Source organism: Stomoxys calcitrans, chromosome 2 (assembly GCF_963082655.1).
Source record: "Stomoxys calcitrans chromosome 2, idStoCalc2.1, whole genome shotgun sequence".
NCBI lineage: Eukaryota > Metazoa > Arthropoda > Insecta > Diptera > Muscidae > Stomoxys > Stomoxys calcitrans.
Window position 1 is genome coordinate 21256073 of NC_081553.1, and position 21738 is coordinate 21277810.

The 21738-nt window shown below is 39.5% G+C and overlaps 1 protein-coding gene across 1 annotated transcript; it reads left to right on the forward strand.

The window, feature by feature from the left end:
* The first annotated feature begins 470 nt into the window (after positions 1-470).
* LOC106086710 (aminopeptidase N) lies at positions 471-14874 on the forward strand. Its single transcript, XM_013251485.2, has 7 exons — positions 471-1092; positions 6955-7113; positions 7177-7654; positions 7738-7897; positions 7970-8051; positions 8157-9432; positions 14536-14874. Exons 1-7 carry the CDS (start codon positions 539-541, stop codon positions 14872-14874), a joined length of 3048 nt encoding a protein of 1015 aa, XP_013106939.2. The 5' UTR covers positions 471-538.
* Positions 14875-21738: the final 6864 nt, after the last annotated feature.

The window sequence follows — 21738 nt, forward strand, 5'->3', positions numbered from 1 at the left end:
TTGACTAACAATAGTTTCCGGCAAAAGAACTCGACAAATGCAATCCTTGGCGTAGGGTATATAAGATTCGACCCGGCCGAACTTGGCACTCTTTTACTTGTTTTTTCCTTGCTTTTACGCAATGTCGTCCCGCCCCACTGTTGTGTTAGCATTTCTCTGCTTCCTGTGCTTTTACAATCAAATTGTCATGAGTTTACTCTCCATATGGCTTAGAGAAGGGGCTGACCCTTGATTTCAAATGAAATTTTGTCACATGCCTGCAATCGAAATTATCGAGCTGCAACAACTCTTATACCAACATCGAGTTGAATTCCGGTCAGGTCCTCTCTCTCTCTCTCTTACTCTCTCGATGTTGTTAATGTTTTAAGGGGCTACGCATCTTATCTTATCAGTGCTGCTGGTGCTGTCAATGGTGTCGATTCGAACATAAAGGAGAATTAAGTTTTCAATCTGTATTCGATGAGAACAGTTGGAATTTTTCGGTGGAATTGAGCGGTTGTGCGATACGAATCGAGCCGAGCTGAGTTGATTTGGGGCAATGTTGAGAGTTCAACCAGCTAAATTTAGTTTTAAATTAAGACCATGTCTATTTATGGCCCTATTCATAGTGGTTGCTGGAATCGCAACTGAAACAGATGAGGGCTTTAGTGCAGCAACAACAGATCAAGCCCTACTATCTACATCTACCCTATCCACTAGAGAGAGACCTGTACGCTTGCCAAACTCCACCTTTCCCTTAGCCTATTACTTGCACATTGTCACAAATATACACCAAGGGGATCTTCAATTCAAAGGCAACATCACCATAGACATTGAGATAAAAGAGACCACCGATGAGATTGTTCTCCATGCTAAGAACCTCACAAATTTCGTCATCACTGCCATCGATTTGGATACCAACAACATGTTGATTGATCTCACCTACACTTTGGATAAGATGCGTAACTTCCTCATCATTCATGCCCAGGAATACTATCAAATTTTTGAGGTGGACAAGAGATATCGATTGGAAATCCTCTACGATGGCAAAATGAATGCCAATCACTTGGGTCTCTATTGGCTGGCCTATCACAATGCCGAAAATCAGGTCATGTAAGTATGTTGCTGCCACGAGTATGGCCAGATCTACTGCTCGAAAGCCACCCTCTTCATTAAAGTGTTTTACAAACTGTTCCAATTTAGAATATAACTTCAAGTTAGTCAGCCAAGAGAGACACCTTCCAAGGAAAAAAATCGTAGCTACCGAAAAACAACAAAACACACAAAAAACTTGCGATTAATAAGAAATCTATATGAATAAACCCAATTAAGAATGAGCATTGAAATGGTAGCTCACTGATAACGCCTCCCCTCAGCAAGTGTCGTCACCGATAGTTAAACAAAAAAATTAAAACGAAAAAAAAACACAAACAAATCTTTTTGAATTACTCGTTCAATGTACCCTGTGTTCGCGCCTGTGTATGTGTGACGGCTTTATATTGTGCGTGAACTTGTCGTGAGTTGGATGCACACTCATCTATCTTTGCCAATATAGAGAGAAATTTGTAAAAGTGAAGTGGCACCAGCAGCGAGATAGCGACCATTCTGTTTCCACTATCTGTTGTGAGTGATTGCGATAACACCAATGACAATCGCTGAGGTAAACAAAAAGCAAAAACAATACCTGCTATTCGGCGATACTTGGAATAAGAACCCCTTCTGCACAAATATGCACAGTACTCCAAATAGGGAGACAATTTTAACGAAAACAAGTAAAAGCGTGCTAAGTTCGGCCGGGCCGAATCTTATATCCCCTCCACCATGGATCGCATTTGTCGAGTTGTTTGCGCGGTATCTTCTTTTGGGTAAACAAGGAATATTGAGAAAGAATTGTTATGCTATTGGAGATATATCAAGTTATAGTCCGATTTGGACTATAAGTAAATTGAATGTTGAAGACCACAGTAGCAGTTATAGGGTAATATTTTAGTCTATTCGGATAAGAATTGCGTCTTGTAGGGGCTCAAGAAGCCTATTCGGGAGATCGGTTTATATGGGAGCTGTATCAGGCATTAGATCGATAAAGACCATATTGGACACATATGTTGAAGGCCGTTGTACAAAATTTCAGCCAAATCGGTTAAGAATTGCGCCCTCTAGAGGCCTTAGAAGGCAAGATCCCAGATCGGTTTATATGGCAGCTATATCAGTTTATGTATCGATTTGAACCATATTTATCGCAATTGTTGGAAGTCATATCAAAGTACTTCAAGCAAAATTTCTAGAGGCTCAAGAAGTCAAGATCCAAGATCGGTTTATAAGGCAGCTATCTTAGATTATAGATCGATTTAGTTCATGTTCGGCACAGTTATTGGAAGTCATAACAAACAACTAAATGCAAAATTTCAGCCAAATAACATAAGAATAGCGCCCTCTAGTGGTTTAAGAAGTCAATACACAAGATCATTTTATATGGCTGCTATATCAGGTTATAGACCGATTAAGTCCATGTTTGGCACAATTGTTGAAAGTCATAACAAACAACTTCGTGTAAAATTTCAGCCAAATCGGATGAGAATTGCGCCCTCTATTGGCTCAAAAAGTCAAGACCCAAGATCGGTTTATACGGTTATTAACCGATTTGAACCATACTAAGCACAGTTGTCGGAAGTGATACCTGAACACCACGTGGAAAGTCTCAGCCAAATGGGATAAGAATTGCGCCCTCTATATGCTCAAGAAGTCAAGACCCATGATCGGTTTATATGGCAGCTACAACAAAACATGGATCGATATGGCCCATTTACAACCCTAACTGACCTAAACTCATAAGAAGTACTTGTGCAAAATTTCAAGCGGCTAGCTTTATTCGAAAGTTTGCCTGCTTTCGACGGACGGACAGACGGACGGACAGACGGACGGACAGACGGACGGACAGATGGACAGACGGACGGACAGGCGGACGAACAGAGGGGCGGACAGGCGGACGGACATAGCTAGATCGACTTAAAATGTCATGACGATCAAGAATATATATACTTTATGGGGACTTAGACACATATTTCGATGTGTTACAAACGAAATGACTAAATTAGTATTCCCCACATCCAATAGTGGAGGGTATAAAAACTTGCGATTCATAAGAAGTGTACATGAATAAACCCAATTAAAAATGAACATTGACATGGTAGCTCACTGATAACAACTTCCCGCCCCAAGTTTCGTCACCGATAGCTAAACAAAACAAGTAAAAAGGCGTTAAGTTCGGCCGGCCGTACTTTGGGTACCCATATAACAATATATTGATATTTTTTGTAGCTATATCCAAGAATAAACCGATATGAACCATGTACGACACGGATGTCGAAAAGCCTAACATATTTCGCTGTGTCAAATTTCAGTGAAATCGGAAAATAAATGCGAGATATCGGTCTAAATGCCAACTATATCCAAATCTGTACCAAGTCGCCAAGTTGCAAAAAACCTAATCGAGAGATCGGTCTATATGATAGCTATATGCAATTCTTGATCGATCTAGGCAAAATTTCAGATATATGTCGAGGGACTTAACTTAACTCTCTGTCCCAAATTTCGGCGACATCGGACAATAAATGAGCCCTTTATGGGCCAGAAACTTTGAATCCAAATCTAGGCGGATCTGAACCAAAATGAGAAGGATGTCGAAGGTCCGAACCTGACTCACTGTCCCGAATTTCGGCGACATCGGACAATAAATGCGTCTTTTATGGGCCCAAGACCTCAGGGGAAAATTGAAAAAAGATGTCGAAGTACCTAACACAACTCACTGACCCAAATTTCAGCAAATTCGGATAATAAATATGGCTTTTATGGGCCTAAGACCCTCAATCGGCGTATAGGTCTAAATGGTGGCTATATCAAGATATAGTCCGATATAGCCCATCTTCGAACCTAACCTTCTTATGGACATAATAAGAATCTGCGCACAGTTTCAGCTCAATATCTCTATTTTTAAAGACTCTAGCGTGATTCAACAGACAGACGGACAGACGCACGGACAGACGCACGGACGGACAGACGGATGGACACGGCTAGATCGTCTCAGATTTTTACGCTGATCAAAAATATATACACTTTATAGAGTCGGAAATGGATATTTCCATGTGATGCAAACCCTACCATCCTTCAGTGATGGGTATAATAAAACGCCAGTGTATGTGTGACGGCTATATATTATGCGTGAACCTGTCGTGAGTGTGCTTCAACTATCTTTTGCCCATATAGAAGAGAAATTGGTAATAAGCGAAGTGGCACCATCAGCGAGATAGCGACCATTCTGTTTCCGCTATCTATTTTGATTGCGATAACAACAATGGCAATCGCTGAGGTAAACAAAAAACAAAAACAATACCTGCTATTCGGCGATACTTGGAATATGAACCCCTTCTGCACAAATTTGCACAACACTCCAAATAGGGAGACAATTTTTACGAACACAAGTAAAAACGCATTAAGTTCGGCCTTGTCGAACCTTTGATACCCTCCTCCCCCTTATACCAAAAACACAACCAAAAATCAAAAGTGGACCGATCGGGACAATATAGGTATCGAATGAAAGGTATTGGAAAATAGAATACGAATGAGGTATTAAAATTTGAGTCTAAGTACCCATTGGGCCGCCCCAACCCCAAAACTCCTCCAAACAGACATATTGGACGTTCATTTCAATAAAGGGCATAAATGAAAGGTATTCGGGAGTAGATTTCGAATCTGGCATACAAAATCAGATCGAAGTATAGGGGGTCACGCCACCCCTCAAAAACGCCATTAGACCCATTATGACTATAAGATACTTGGCTGAACCGATTTTCTTAAAATGTTCATAGATTGTATACGTTTGTCTGGAAGGAAACATAGGCTATATAATTTTTAGATATCGGGTGGAGGCGGACCCTCTCCCTTACCCCAGAAACACCACCGATATCCAAAAGTGGTCCGATGGCCACAGTAAGGGTGTCAAATGAAAGGTATTGGAGACCAGGAAATGAATATTGCTTTAGAAAAAAAAGTGTAAAAAAGTATATTTCATTAAAGTTCATTCTAAGTTTTATTAAAAATGCATTTACTTTCCTTTAAAAAAATCCGCAATTACTTTTTGGGCAACCCAATATATTCGAAGTACATGTCAATGTGGAACTCAAATGAAAAGTATTAGGCAGTAGATTACAAATATGGCATCAAATATTAGGTCCAAGTAATGGGAGGTTGCCCACCCCCAAATACCCCCAAATGGGCATATTGGCCGACCATGGCTATATGGGACTCAAATGAAAGGTATTAGGTAGTAGATTACGAATATGACATTAAAATTTGCCTTCAAGTCTAGGGGGCGCTTTTACTCCTAAAGATATGTCAGATGGTTTATTTGACGCATTATGACAATATGGGACTCAAATGAAAGATATTTGAGAGTAGAAAACGATTTAGATATCCAATTTTGGACCCAAGTGTTTGGGGTACGCCCCAAATCACCCCCTAAACTGAACTTCATATCCGTTGGGTATAAAGAACGAATTTGATATCTCTTTTTAGTGCAAAGTGCCGGTGGCCGCCCCAGCCCCAAAACACCCTCCAAACGGTTCATATTTACGAATTTGATATCCATATTTGAGTCGAAATGTCTGAGGTGCCATTCCTCCCCTAATCAGAACATTACCCTAAGGAAGAACATTTCCACCAGAAACCAGGGGCAAATTCTCACACATCACTGAGTGCTTTCCGATTTAAGTTTAAACTCAATTATAAGGGCCCTTTTTTATAACTGAGTCCAAACGGCGTCCTGCAGTAACCATGCATGGCATTATACCTCGCAAATGTCGTCAACATTAAAGGGGGTAAACACCGCTTTGTCCGATGTTCTCGCCAGGATTCGAACGCGTTCAGCGTCATAGGCTACAATGGCACGAATTCGATATCCGCATTCAGAGCGAGGTATCCCCACCCTAAAAAGATATTAGCGAATTAAAGAAAGCACAGGGGAACGGGTCCGGTTCGGTTAGGAGCACCTATATAAACCGATCTCCTTATTTGACTTCCTGAGCCCCTGGAAGCCGCAATTTTTTCCGATTTGCCTGAAATTTTGTACATAGTGTTCCATTATGACTTCCAACAGCTGTGCCTAGTACGGCCAAAATCGGTATATAACCTGATATAGCTCCCATATAAACCGATCTCCCTATTGGACTTCTTGAGCCTTTGGAAGCCTCAATTTTATCATATTTGGCTGAAATTTTGCACATAGTGATGCAATGACTTTCAATAACTGTGCCAAGTACGATCAAAATTGGTAAAAAAAAACTGATATAGCTTCCATGTAAACCGATCTCCCGATTTGACTTCTTGAGCCCTTGCAAGCCACAATTTTTGTCCAATTTGGCTGAAATTTTGTTCCTGATGTTTTGTTATGTCTTTCAACAACTCTGGTAGGTAAGGTCCAAATCGGTCAAGAACATGATATAGCTCCCATATAAACCGATCTCCCGATTTGACTTTTTAAGGCCTTACAAGCCGGGATTTTTATTCGATTTTGCTGAAATGTTGCGTATAGTGTTCAGTTATGACTCTCAACAATTGCGCATAGTACGGTCCAAAGCGGTCTATAACGGGATATAGCTCCCATATTATAGCAGAATCCATTAGCCGTGATTTTCTCGTGGATCTTGAGTTTCGTGTGAGTCGTAGGTTTTTCAGGAGTCGTGAGTGTCTTGTGAATAGGGAATTTTCTCGTTAGTCGTGAGTTTCTCGTGAGTCTTGATCAGTCGTGAGCGGGATTTCATTTAGCTCACTCTTACGCAAGAAGAATTCATGCAAGATTACGTGATTGGATTTGGATCTCATTCAGGAATCACGTTACCCACCCATGACACGACATCTAACGTGCACCCCTCTAGTTGGTAACATAATATTAATAAAATTTTTCTCCCCCCTATTTTTTAGATATCAAGCAGCTACCCAATTTGAGCCAACTAGTGCTCGCCTGGCAATGCCCTGCTATGATGAACCAGCCTTCAAAGCTAACATCTCCATTAGAATAACACATGGCCGAGTCTATAATGCCATCTCTAATATGCCCATGCAGGAGGTCATTCATCACAAGTAAGAGTGAAAAATTGATTAGCCACTAATTAAAGGATTACCAACCATTGTGACACTTTTCAGTGATAGTGATTTAACGACTACTGTCTTCCATCCTACTCCACCCATCTCCACCTATTTGATAGCCTTTGTCATATCGAATTTTGGCTATATCTCCAAGAGACAGGGTCACGTCACTCAACGTGTATTCACACCCACCATGTCCAAGAATAAGGGAGAACAGCAATTGGATTTTGTCGTACGCACAGTGGCCGCAATTGAGGAGTATTTGGGTGTGCCCTACACCCTGGATAAACTGGATCATGTGGCCCTAAACAAGAACTATGGAGCGGCTATGGAGAATTGGGGCCTTATAACCTACCGGGAGGATTTTCTACTCTATTCGGACAATGATTTGAGACAGAGATTTAGGGATACCGTGACCATAGTGCATGAGATAGTGCATCAATGGTTTGGTAATCTGGTGTCTCCTGAATGGTGGTCCTATATTTGGTTGAATGAAGGATTTGCAACATATCTCTCGCATGTCATCATAGATATGGTAAGTGGACGGAAGTGTTGAAGAGGGAACACCTATGCCAAAAAGAAATAAATAAAAGTTCTCCTCTATTGGCTCCCATTCAGCTGCATCCCGATTTTAAGGCTTTGGAATTTTTTATTATGGACACTGCCTACAGGGCCTATAGCTATCACAAATATAGCACCAGATGGCATCCCATGACCCATTATGTGGAGAAGGAAAATGAAATAGCGAATATTTTCGATCTCATTGGCTATCAAAAGGGTAGGTGAACGATGCAGACCAATGCTTAATATGCCCTTATAAGAGACACTTTTCTCCCTGTTACTAAATCAGCTGCCTGTGTCATAAAAATGTTCCATCATGCCTTTGGCTCGGCCACCTTTGTGCGCGGCATTCAAATTTACCTCAACAAATAGTAAGTTCACCTTCAAGGCCACTCTTTTCTCTTATTTTGTGTGTACCACTCCAATGATGATTATCAGATAACAATTAATCTAAAAAAGCTTTTACCCTTGTCAAGTCAGTATGCTGTGGCAAATGAGATGGATCTGTTCCAGTGTTTGCAGCAAGCTCTGTGGGAGACGGAAGGAAAAGGTGGCCCCAAGAGATGGGCTCCATTGTTGCCTGACATAATGTACTCATGGACGCATAGCGAACAAGTGCCCATTATCAAGGTGATAAGGAACTATGAGAACAACACCATAACGCTGACGCAACATTATAGGGCTCCCATAGCGGAAAAACTCTGGATTCCCCTGAATTTTGCCTCAGCCTCCGATCATAATTTTAGCCACACCGAGGTGGACTATTTCATGAGGCCCCAGCAGCAAGAGACGCTAGATCCCTTGGAAATGGGCATTCAACTGCAGGCGGATGATTGGCTGATAGTAAATAAAAAGCAGACAGGCTTCTATCATGTCCTCTACGATGATGAAAATCTACGCAGGATAGCCCGAGCATTGCAGGAAAATCATTTGGCCATACACGAATTCAATAGGGCCGATCTTTTCTATTGCCTGCAGCCTCTGATAGATCACAATGAGATCGACTCCATCGATGTTATATTCGAGCTGCTGAGTTATCTCAGCCGTGAGGAGGAGCTGCTGGTTTGGAACTTTGTTCAAGCCACTGTGGAATTGTTTGAGCAAAGTTTGGATGGCACCGCCTCGCATGAGCACTACAAACAGTTCGTTAGACATTTGGTGAAGCCCATCTATCTCAAATATTTCCCCTCCATACACGAGGCGCGTCAGGCGCTCACCGAGAAAACTGGATCGGAACACACCTCCCGTCAGAACCTGCTCAAAATGGCCTGTCTTGTTGATCTGACCGAGTGTCTGGACTATGCCCGCCAAATGGCCTTTGATTATATCTTCCAGCAAATTGAGTTTGTCACCAGCAAGGAGGATTACTATGTCATGACGGGGGATGTGCTTTGCTATGGCTTGAAATACATAAGCGATGAGGAGTTTGCCCATGTACTTCGTGTTCTGGAGACCACCAATAAGGATACCATGTTCTTTGATGATATTGTCATAGGATTACGCTGTACCCAGAATCCGGTGCACATACGACAATACCTTGACATAATCATCGGAGTAAATGCCTCCGAGTACATCACCTTTCCCATGGATTCGACACTGCATGTGAAGCGTTTATCACGTTCCAATGGCAAATCACGACCCATTATACGACAATATCTGGCCAATAATTATAAGGACATGATGAAGAATGTGAATTTTGTAGATGTCTTCAATACGATGGCACAATATGTGCCCACACAGCATTTGGCTCAGGTATGTGCAAGTTTGGCAATTCTTATTTATTATTTTAATAAACTAGATCATGGAATGCCGGGTATACTAACATGCGACTATTGATCGCTATGATACTTTAAATCGATCTTGCAATGTCCGTCTGTCTGTCACATTTTGAACGAATCATTTAGGTCGCTTGGTATTGTTGTAATGACAAGTTTCTTCTGGATGGCGGGGGGCAACTGCTAATTCAACTTCCCAAGGAATTCCACCCTAATACACAATAGTGTTTAGGAAAAGGCAGAGAAAAGAGGACTATACTCTATGTGCAGCTGCTACTCTCTGCTTACCAGAGAGTTCGGCCCAAGGGCCATACTGTTTTGAGTTAAAAAGGGATTCACCCCAATATACAATTGTGGCGGGTTGGGCTTAAGGAACAATGGACTCGGGCACTGTTACGAGTATTAGCTATGTGAACACGAGGAGGCGAGAGGCCTCTTTGTTAACCTTTGCGAACAGTAGGCAAATGAGTGGCAAGGAGGTACAACGTAATGCACGGCACTGTTCGGGTCACCCACGTGCGCGATGCTTGGTGGCACTTTCCACTTAAACTGTGGTAAGTGATAAGGAACCAATGCAAACTTCATTAAGGCACAGGGGCAAACTTCTCACATATCATTGAGGGCTCTATTCAAGTTTATGCTCAACGATGGGGGCCGATTTCGAATGACGTCGCTTATTTCTGGAAAAGTTATTACATAACTGCCATACCAGATGGTACGACATCCTTGTTTAGTTTGGCTCATATCGGTCCAGATTTAGATATAGCTGCCATATAGACCGAACTCTCGATTTAAAGTTTTGGGGACATAAAAGGCGCATTTATTGTCCGAGTTCGCCGAAATTTGGGCAGTGAGTTGTATTAGGTTCTTCGGCATTTTTCTGTAACTTGGCCCAAATCGGTCCAGATTTGGACATAGCTGCCACATGCTCCGATATCTCGATTTACAGTCTTGGCCCCATAAAAAGCGCATTTATATAGCCTTTTGTTCAAAAATGCCCAACATCTTGTTATAGCACCTTTTTACCGATCTCCCGATAAGAAATTTTGAGTTCATAAAAGTAATATTTTATTCCTGATTTTGATGAAAGGCACTGGTTTTCATCAAAATCAGGAATAGGAGTTTGGATAAAATAATCCTCCCGATTTAAGCTCTTGGGCCCATAAATGCACAATTGCTACCTATTTTCGCCGTAACACTGGGTTGTATGGGCCCCTGAACGTCTTAACGTCTCAAGCTGCATTTCTTACCCAGAATATACGACATTTCGTATGGATCCCAAAACACTCGTACAAGTTACATTCAATATTGGAACCTACTCTCTGAAATTTGAAACAGCCAGATCCCTTTCATCAGTATTAGGCCTCCCGACATCCATGGTTTTGTTCTACACGCATAACGAACGCATAGTAAAAACAAGAAAAGAAATAATTTTGAGTTATCTCCGGCATTTTTTCAGCAATTAACTTGGTATTTATATATTCGAAAAACGTATCAAAATTTGAGATCGGTCTACCAACCTACCAAGAGGAAAAAACCTACCAATTTTGGTAGGAATCTACCAACAACGGCAACACTGTTCTCGAGTACTTGACACCACTCCCTTTTATATGCACCCATCCTAGTAGAGCTGGCAAAATATCTATGGTACTAGAGATATATATTAAGTTACAGTCCGGTTCAGACCAAAAGTGAATTGAATGTTGAAGACCTTTGTAGAAGCCATTGGGTAATATTTCAGACCATTCGAAAAATAATTGCGCATTGTAGGGGTTCAAGAAGCATAATTGGGAGATCGGTTTATATGGGAGCTGTATTAGGCTATGGATCGATTAAGACCATATTGACACGTATTTTTAAAGTCATGGGAGAAGCCGTTGTACAAAATTTCAGCCAAATCGAATAAGAATTGCGCCCTCTAGTGGCTCAAGAAGTCTAGATCCAAGATCGGTACATTAGTCAGTTATATCAGGTTATGTACCGATTTGAACCATACTTGGCACAGGTGTTGGAAGTCATAATAAAACACTTCACGCAAAATGTCAGACAAATCGGATACAAATTGCGCCATCTAGTGGCTCAAGAATTCGAGATACGAGATCCGAGATAGGTTGAGGTCGCAGCTTTATCAAAACATGGACCGATGTAGGCCATTTATAGTCCCAACCGACCTACAATTAAAGGAAGTAAAATGCAAATTAGCCTGTGAAAATTCCATTAAAGGACGGCGAATCGGCAAGCTTCCCACATATCAATGAGTGCTGTCCGATTCAAGTTTAAGCTCAATGAGAAGGGGCCTCCTTTTTGTAGCCGAGTCCCAACGGCGTGCCGCAGTGCGACACCTGTTTGTGGAGAAGTTTTTACATGGCTGCCATACCAAATGGTACAGTACCTCCCAATTAAGAGGGGATAACCACCGCTGACAATTTTTCACGATGTTCTTGCCAGAATTCGAACCCAGGCTTTCAGCGCCATAGGCGGACATGCTAAGCGCTTCGCTATGGTGGGAGTATTCGTGCAAAATTTCAAGTGCCTAGTTTTATTCCTTAGCATGCTTTCGACAGACAGACTGGCGAACAGATAGAAGAACAGACGGACGGACATCAATTATTCAATGTGTTAAGGAATGGCGAAATAAGAATACATAAACAATTGATATACACCCAGAAAAACTTGTCTGGTAATATCAGCAAATACAGTCCGCTGTTATTAAATTAAAAATTTTAAATTTTTGAATAAATCCATTCAAAATCCATTGAGGCATTTGCCATATATTAATAAAAAGCAAGTAAAAAGGCGTTAAGTTCGGCCGGATACCCACCACTTCGGGTGTATATGTAAACCACCCTCATCAAAATACTTTCATCACTGTCCCAAATTACGGCGACATCGGATAATAAATGGGTTTTTTTATTGGCCCAAAACCTGAAACCGAGAGATCGGTCTATATGACAGCTATATCCAAATCTGGACCGGTCTGTGCCATATTGCAGATGTATTTCATGGGGCTTAACATAACACACTGTCCCAAATTTCGGCGATATCGGAAAATAAATGCACCTTTTATGGGCCTTAAACCTTAAATCGAGAGATCGGGTTATAAGGCAGCTATATTCAATTATGATCCGATCAAAGCCAAATTGGAGAAAGATGTCGAACAGCCTAAGAAAACTCACTGTCTCAAATTTCAGCAAAATCGGATAATAAATGTGGCTTTTATGAGCCTAAGACCCTAAAATGGAACATCGGTCTATATGGCAGCTATATCCAAATCTGGACCGATCTTAGCCAAATTGACGATGGATATCGAAGGGCCTAACACAACTCACTGTCCCAAATTTCAGCAAAATCAGATAATAAATGTAGCTTTTATGGGCCCAAATCCCTAAATCGGCGGATCGGTCTATATGGGGACTATATCAAGATATAGTCCGAACTTAACCTGCTTATGTACAAAAAAAGAATCTGTGCAAAGTTTCAGCACAATATCTCTATTTTTAAAGACTGTAGCGTGATTTCAACAGACTGACGGAGAGACGAACGGACATGTCTAGATCGTCTTAGATTTTTACGCTGATCAAGAATATATATACTTTATAGGGTCGGAAATGGATATTTTTATATGTTGCAAACGGAATGACAAAATAAATATATCCCCCCTCTTTCGGTGGTGTGTATAATAACAAGTAAGAGCGGGCTAAGTTCGACCGGACCGAATCTTATATACCCTCCACCATGGATAGCATTTGTCGCGTGCTTTGCGCGGTATCTCTTTAAAGGTATACAAAGAATAACGAATAAGAACTGTTATACTATTGGAGCTATATCAAGTTATAGTCCGATTCGGACCATAAATGAATTAAATGCTGAACATTGTAGAAGTCATTGTGTAATATTTCAGTTCATTCGGATAAGAATTGCACCTTGTGGGGGCTCAAGAAGTAAAATCGGGAGATGGGTTTATATGGGAGCTGTATCAAGCTATAGATCTATTCAAACCATATTGCACACCTATGTTGAAGGTCATGGGAGAAGCCGTTGTACAAAATTTCTTCCAAATCGGATAAGAATTACGTCCTCTAGAAGCTCAAGAAGTCAAGATCCCAGATCGGTTTATATGGCAACTATGTCAGGTTATGAACCGCTTTAAACAATACTTAGTACAGTTGTTGGAAGTGATATCAAAATACCACGATCAAAATTTCAGCCAAATCGGATAAGAATTGCGCCCTCTAGAGGAGGATTTTACCATATTATGGTCGGATGGAGGGTGGCCTAAAACAACTTACTGTTTCAAATTTCAGCGAAATCGGATAACAAATAAAGCTTTTAATCGCTTAAGACCCTTTATCGGGTTATCAGTCTGTATGGCAGCTATATCTATATATTGTCCGATCTGAACCGCATTTGGGTCCTATGTTAAGAGGCGTAAAACCAGTCAGTGTCTCAAATTTCAGCGAAATCGGAAAAAATAAAGGTTTTATGGGCTTCAGATCTTTTATTTGGAGATCGGTCTATATGGCCGCTATATCTAAAAAAGTCCGATCTAATCCATATTTAGGTCAGATGTCGGGAGACCTAAAACTACTCACCGTTTCAAATTTCAGCGAAATCTGATAAAAAATAAAGCTTTTATGGGCTTCAGGTCCTTTATCGGCAGATCGGTGTATATGGCAGCTATATCTAGATATAGTCCGATCTGAACCATACTTGGTTCAGATATCGGGAGGCTTAAATTAATCCCACTGTTTTAAATTTCAGCGAAATCGGGTAATAAACAAAGCTTTTATGGGCTTCAGACCCTTCATTGGGAGATCGATCAATATGGCAGCCTTAAACTAATCAGTATATAATATTTCAGTGAAATCGTTGAACGTTTTGATATATTTACGACATTTTTGAACTTTTTTTTTAAACAACAGAAAATGCTTGCTGTTTTAACAACAAATTATTGCTGACCCATTTTCAGCTGATATTCTGCTGTTTCAGCAAACATTTTTGCTGATTTCACTAACCAATTTCTATGAGTGTTCAATATAAAACTTTTTTTGATATTAAGTTGTGTGCATTTTCTTTACAGTTTCGTGACTTCCATAAAAAGGTAGCCGAAGAATTAAAATCCTCCCCCACCGACTATGGCTTCGAACTTTTAGATGTGGATTCTAGGGAAATTGGAAAACAAATAAAAATGACGGAATCGTTTTTGGAAAAATTTGGACCAGATATACACAAATGGTTGCTAAACAATCAAAGCCCAGTTTGTACACCTCCAGCAGCTCTTACATCATCAGCAGCAGCACACAAAGCGAAAAGTAGTGCTGCAAATCGTTTTGGTTCGATGCTACACTTAGCCGGAAATCTCTATAGAAAGTTTTTTAGTCATAAGGCCATATCAATTTCAGAAAAAATAAATAAATAAAAAATGACAATTCTTGCAGAATCTTTCAAAAAAAAATCTTAGCTATTGAAAATTTTTCGAGAAGGATTCGAAGATTAGCAACAAAAATTAAATGCTTTAATACTAGCGTGGAGCAAAAGTTGGGGTGAGCCGAATATATAAAACCCAACACCACCAAGTCCTCGAACTACTTGCTATACCCTCCACCATAGGATGGGAGTATACTAGTTTCGTCATTCTGTTTGTAACTCCTCGAAATATTCCTCTGAGATCCCATAAAGTGTATATATTCTTGATCGTCATGACATTTTAAGTCGATCTAGCCAAGTCCGTCCATCTGTCCGTCTGTCTATCCGTCCGTCTGTCTATTGAAAGCATCAAACTTTCGAAGGAGTAAAGCTAGCCGCTTGAAATTTTGCACAAATACTTCTTATTAGTGTTGGTCGGATTGTAAATGGGTCATATCGGAGCATGTTTTGATATAGCTGCCATATAAACCGATCTGGAGTCTTGACTTCTTGAGCTACTACAGGGCGCAATTCTTATCCGATTTGGCTGAAATTTGGCACAAGGTTTATTTTTTATGATTCCCAAAAACTATACTGAGTATGGTTAAAATCGGTTCATGACCTGATAAAGCTGTCATTTAAACCGATCTGGGGTCTTGACTTCTTGAGCCTCTAGAGGGCGCAATTCTTATGGGATTTGAATGAAATTTTCCACGAAGTATTTTGTTATGATATTCAACTACTGTACCAAGTATTTATCAAATCGGTCTATAACCTGATATAGCTTCCATATAAACCAATCTTGAATCTTGACTTCTTGAGCCACTAGAGGGCGCAATTTTTATCGGATTTGGCTTAAATTTTGCATAACGTATTTTGTTATGACTCCCAATAAATATGCCACATATGATTCAAACCACTCCATAACCTGATACAGTTGCCATACAAACCGTTCTGGGATATTGACTTCTTGAGCCTCTAGAGAGCGCAATTTTTTCCGACTTGGTTAAAATTTTCGTACAACGACTTCTTTCTTGACCTTCATGATACGTGTCAAATATGGTCTGAGGCGGTTTATAGCCTGATAAATCTCCCATACAATCCGATCACCCTTTTTTACTTTTTGAGCCCCTAAATAGCGGAAAAGGACTCGATAATTGCGATCCATGGTGGAGGGTATATAGGATTCGACCGGCCGAACTTAGAACGCTTTTACTTGTTTTACATAGCATCTATGTTCAAATCTGATCAGACTTTAATTTAGCATACCTATTGAAATATCGATCAGAACCTTGTAAGATTTTCTTATGACTTAAAAACTCATATCGGATGAAAGATATACATATATGGGAGCTATATCGAAATCTGTATCGATTTTAATGAAATTTTGCATTGCATACCTACCAAAATGTCAGGGCGAGTGGAGTTAAAGCCAGTTGACGCATATTACATTTTCTTCCTAAATTTTATGTAGAGTAGAACAAGAAAAACATTACATCCACAGAAACAAGAGATGGAATTCAGTTCTCACCAAATTACCATGTATACAAATATTTTCACCAGGCATCTTTGTCGGCTCCAGCAATATCATGTTTCATGTTCATACGTGCATTTGCACTAGAAAACGGTGATTATTTCATAATTGTTAACAATTTTTATGCAATGGTAGAAAATGATTTTTTTTTATTATTTTATTAGTTTATTATCACATGATTTGTAATGGCACTTGCTTTAGAAGACCTTGTTTGCCAAACGATTCCTAGCTTTCATATTTCTTTCTTTTTATACCCTCCACCATAAGATGGGGGGTATACTAATTTCGTCATTCTGTTTGTAACTACTCGAAATATTCGTCTGAGACCCCATAAAGTATATATATTCTTGATCGTCGTGACATTTTATGTCGATCTAGCCATGTCCGTCCGTCTGTCCGTCCGTCCGTCCGTCCGTCCGTCCGTCCGTCCGTCCGTCTGTCTGTCGAAAGCACGCTAACTTCCGAAGGAGTAAAGCTAGCCGCTTGAAATTTTGCACAAATACTTCTTATTAGTGTAGGTCGGTTGGTATTGTAAATGGGCTATATCGGTCCATGTTTTGATATAGCTGCCATATAAACCGATCTTGGGTCTTGACTTCTTGAGCCTGTAGAGTGCGCAATTCTTATCCGATTGGAAAGAAATTTTGCATGACGGGTTTTGCCATGATATCCAACAACTGTGTCAAGTATGGTTCAAATCGGTCCATAACCTGATATAGCTGCCATATAAACCGATCTTGGGTCTTGACTTCTTGAGCCTCTAGAGTGCGCAATTCTTATCCGATTGAAATGAAATTTTGCAGGACGTGTTTTCTTATTATATCCAACAACAGTGCCAAGTATGGTTTAAATCGGTCCATAACCTGATATAGCTACCATATAAACCGATCTTGGGTCTTGACTTCTTGACCCTCTAGAGGGCGCAATTCTTATCCGATTGGAATGGAATTTCGCACGACGTGTTTTGTTATGATACCCAACAACTGTGCCAAGTATGGTTCAAATCGGTCCATAACCTGATATAGCTACCATATAAACCGATCTTGGGTCTTGACTTCTTGACCCTCTAGAGGGCACAATTCTTATCCGATTTGAATGAATTTTTGCACGAAGTATTTCGTTATGATATCCAACAACTGTGCCAAGTATGGTTCAAATCGGTTCATAACCTGATATAGCTGTCATATAAACAGATCTGGGGATTTGATTTCTTGAGCTTCTAGAGGGCGCAATTCCTATCCGATTTGGCTAAAATTTTGCATGATGTATTTAATTTTTACTTTCAACAACTGTGTCAAATAAGGTTCAAATCGGTTCATAACCTGATATAGCTGCCATATAAACCGATCTGGGATCTTGACTTCTTGACCTCTAGAGGTCTCAATTATTATCCGATATGCCTGAAATTTTGTACGATGGATCCTCTCATGACCATCAACAAACGTGTTTATTATGGTCTGAATCGGTCTATAGCCCGATACAGATCCCATATAAATCGTTCTCTCTGTTTTACTTCGTGAGCCCCAATGGGCGCAATTCTTATTCGAATTGGCTGAAATTTTACACAGGTCTCCAACATATAATTTAATTGTGGGTCGAACCGGACCATATCTTGATATCGTTTTAATAGCAGAGCAACTCTTTTCTTATATCCTTTTTTGCCTAAAAAGAGATGCCGGGAAAAGAACTCGACAAATGCGATCCATGGTGGAGGGTATATAAGATTCGGCCCGGCCGAACTTAGCACGCTTTTACTTGTTGTTTTTGATTATATTTCTTCTAATCATTTTTTTCTTTTCAACTTTAAAACGGAAATGGTAACTGACGTTACACTAGCAACCCCTGTTTGCAACATTCAGGATATTTATAACATTTATTTATCAGCCAGTCATAGCCAGCAATGTGTAAAAGTCAAGTGTTTTAAAAAATTAGCCTTTTTTCTACAACTCAAAATTTAAAAATTATAAAAAAAAAACCTTGCTTCAATGATAAATCGGCTTCATTTTGTTTTCCCCAAATATTAGATAGTTTTACTCATTTTTATATTCATTTATTTTTCGAGTGTTATTTCTTTTTTTCTAAATATTTGTTCACTCTTGATTACGGTTTCATTTTTTATTTCTATTGCCTGTATGTATCATGCAGAGTGAAACACATTTTTTTGACTCCCTTTTCATTTGGGAATCAATCATCAATCACCCACTATACGTACATTTTCACATAAATATTTTCGAATTTTATTGCCTTTAATGATCATTACGCTCAGTTAAAATAGGCATGCATGTTTGAAGATCATTAGACAACATATTGATTAGTGCACAAGAGTGAAATGTTGCCAAACCTTTACGATAGCAACATTTCTCTTTTTCAAAAATAACAAGCAACATTTTAAAGCCAAGCAACATTTCTCATCATCCACCACTGTAAGCAGCTTGTCAACATATCGAAGCGCAGCATATGTGCTTAAGCCACGCAACATATCTGTTTTTTATAACAGCAACAACATCAACCACTTGCTTAAGTACTTTCAACGAAGGAGAGGAGCTACATCAAACAAAGTAAGTCAATGAACTTTTGATTATTTAACATATGTTGCTGAAGATAAAAGAAAGAGTGTATAAAAGAGTGACCATGTGTCCGTATTTTGTTTCATATTAATTTAACTTATTATTAAAATTAAAATTATTGTACTTGAATTTAAATTTGATATTTGAATATTTCAAATAAATTATCAAATGAATCAATAACAAGATTAATAATTGGCATACATTTTAAAATAATTTAAAGATTTGCTCACGTTTGTGTTTTTGTGATGTTCAACATGGTCACCCTTTTGATTTCTTTTGGTTCCTGTGTAATTTAAAAGATTCGTGTTGATAACCAACAGCAGAGCAATAAAAGCAGTAATAATAGGAAAGAATCTCTCCGAACCATTTAATACCAAATGAGGTTTCAGACAAGGATACAACCTATCGTGTGATCTGTTTAATATCCTGTTGGAGAAGATTATTAGAGATGCAGATGTGAATAGATATGGCACACTAATCACAAGAGAACACATGCTACTCGCCTATGCCGACGACATCGATATCATAGGTCGGTCACCGGTAGTAGTAACTGCTGCCTTTGAAAGAATCGAAAGAGAGTCAGTGAGAATGGGTCCGGCAGTAAATGGAGATAAGACGAAATGGATGGTTTCAACTGCCAATAAGCCTTGCACAACCGAGCAGATAAAGAAAATTGAGAAAGTTGGGAACCACATCTTTGAGGCAGTCAGTAACACCGCCGTAACCGTAACGAATGACACCAGTTTTGAGATTAAGCGAAGAATAATACTGGCAAACAGATGCTACTTTGGACTAAGTAAGCAGGTTAGAAAAAAGGCCACCTCTCGACGGACAAAGATTACACTATACAAGACACTGATGCTACCCGTGCTGTTATATGGTTCTGAAGCATGAATACTTGTGAAGGCACATGAGGCAGTGCTTGGAGTATTTGAGAGAAAGATTCTTCTGTATGAGCTGTATGACGACGATAGCATAGTTACACGCATCAAAATATAACGACTGTGTTGGCTAGGTCATTTTGTTAGAATGGACGACGAAGCTCCAGCAAAGAAGTCTTTTGAAGGCAAACATGGTGGTACACGCAAACCGGGAAGACCAAAAGCCCGATGGAAAGATCAAGTGGTGAGAGACACCTCGAAACTTGGTGTCAAAGATTTTAGAATGAGCGCAGAAGATCGAAGAGCTTGGAAAGCTGTTTTACGTTCGGCTAGAGGAACAAATATTCTGTCATAGCCAATTAACAAAAGAAGAAGTGTGGGATCCAAATTCAATCACGTGATCGTGTTTGAATTTAAATGCTTAGTGCTTGAGCGTGAGTGAGTAGAATCATGCCAATATTCAAAGAATTCATTTTGACTTTTATTGGGTTGCCCAAAAAGTAATTGCGGATTTGTTAAAAGAAAGTAAATGCATTTTTAATAAAATTTAGAATGAACTTTAATCAAATATACTTCTTTTACACTTTTTTTCTAAAGCAAGCTAAAAGTAACAGCTGATAACTGACAGAAGAAAGAACGCAATTACAGAGTCACAAGCTGTGAAAAATTTTGTCAACGCCGACTATATGAAAAATCCGCAATTACTTTTTGGGCAACCCAATAGTTATTCATTGCGTTTGGACATATTCTTAAAATCTAGTCCTATTCATTCTATATACTTTGAAATTTACAATTTTTCCCATATATGAACAGAGGAGATTCAAGCTGTTGCACAATCATTTAGGATCTCTTTTATACATTCGACTCCCATGGCATGCCGCTAGGCGACGCCTCTTGGTAAAGATATTGCAATTGGCCGAAGAACTTACAAATGTCGACAGCAGGGTGGCCTCTCTTATATCTATGACAACAATTTCTCATAATTTATTCCTATATGGTTAGTCGGAATAAAACTTAGGCTTAGCCAATACAAAACCCCACTAATTGTTTACCACACTATCTTACAACAGAATTTCCTCAATAGTAAATGCCAACAAATTCTTACAACTTTTACATGAGCCAAGTTATTAAACTTAACTAATCTTGTTACTATATAGCCTCATAAATTGTTTGAAATGCCAATTACCAACGAATACGCCCATCTAATAGCGACTTTGTGTATGAGTAACTTTTAACTAAAGAAGATAACTACCCCCACTTCAGAATGACCCGATATGGTTTTTATTACCATCCACTTTAAATTGAATTTTTTTTTTTTTTATGTAGACAACATGTAAACACTTTCCAGGTGATAATCTTCGGTTCAATAAATTGAAGATAAGATTTTAAAAATATCTTATACGATTTCTGTGTGTAGTTAACCGATTTGACAAGCGTTTTATCAATTTCAAGAAGTTCAAATTTTTGGCAATTGTTAAAAAATCTCTGAAAATTTTGATTTTTATTCACCATCACCGTAGGATAGGGGGGAGATACTAATCTAGTCATTCCGTTTGTAATATCTTGAAATATTCGTCTAAGACCCCATCAAGTATATATATTTTTGATCGTCTCGACATTCTGAGTCGACCTAGCCATGTTCGTCCGACCGTACGCCTGGAAATCACGATAGCGGACGCTTGCAATTTTGAGTAGATACTTAACGTAGGCCTTTGGGGATAACAAATGGGCCATATCGTTTCAGATTTAGCCATTGGGCCCTTAGAAGCCTCAATTTTCGTACGATTTGGCTGAAATGAAGTGTTCTGTTATGATTTTCAACAACTGTGCCTAGTACAATCCAAATCCGTCTATAACCTGATATAGCTTGCAGACAAGTGAAAGCATGCTAACTT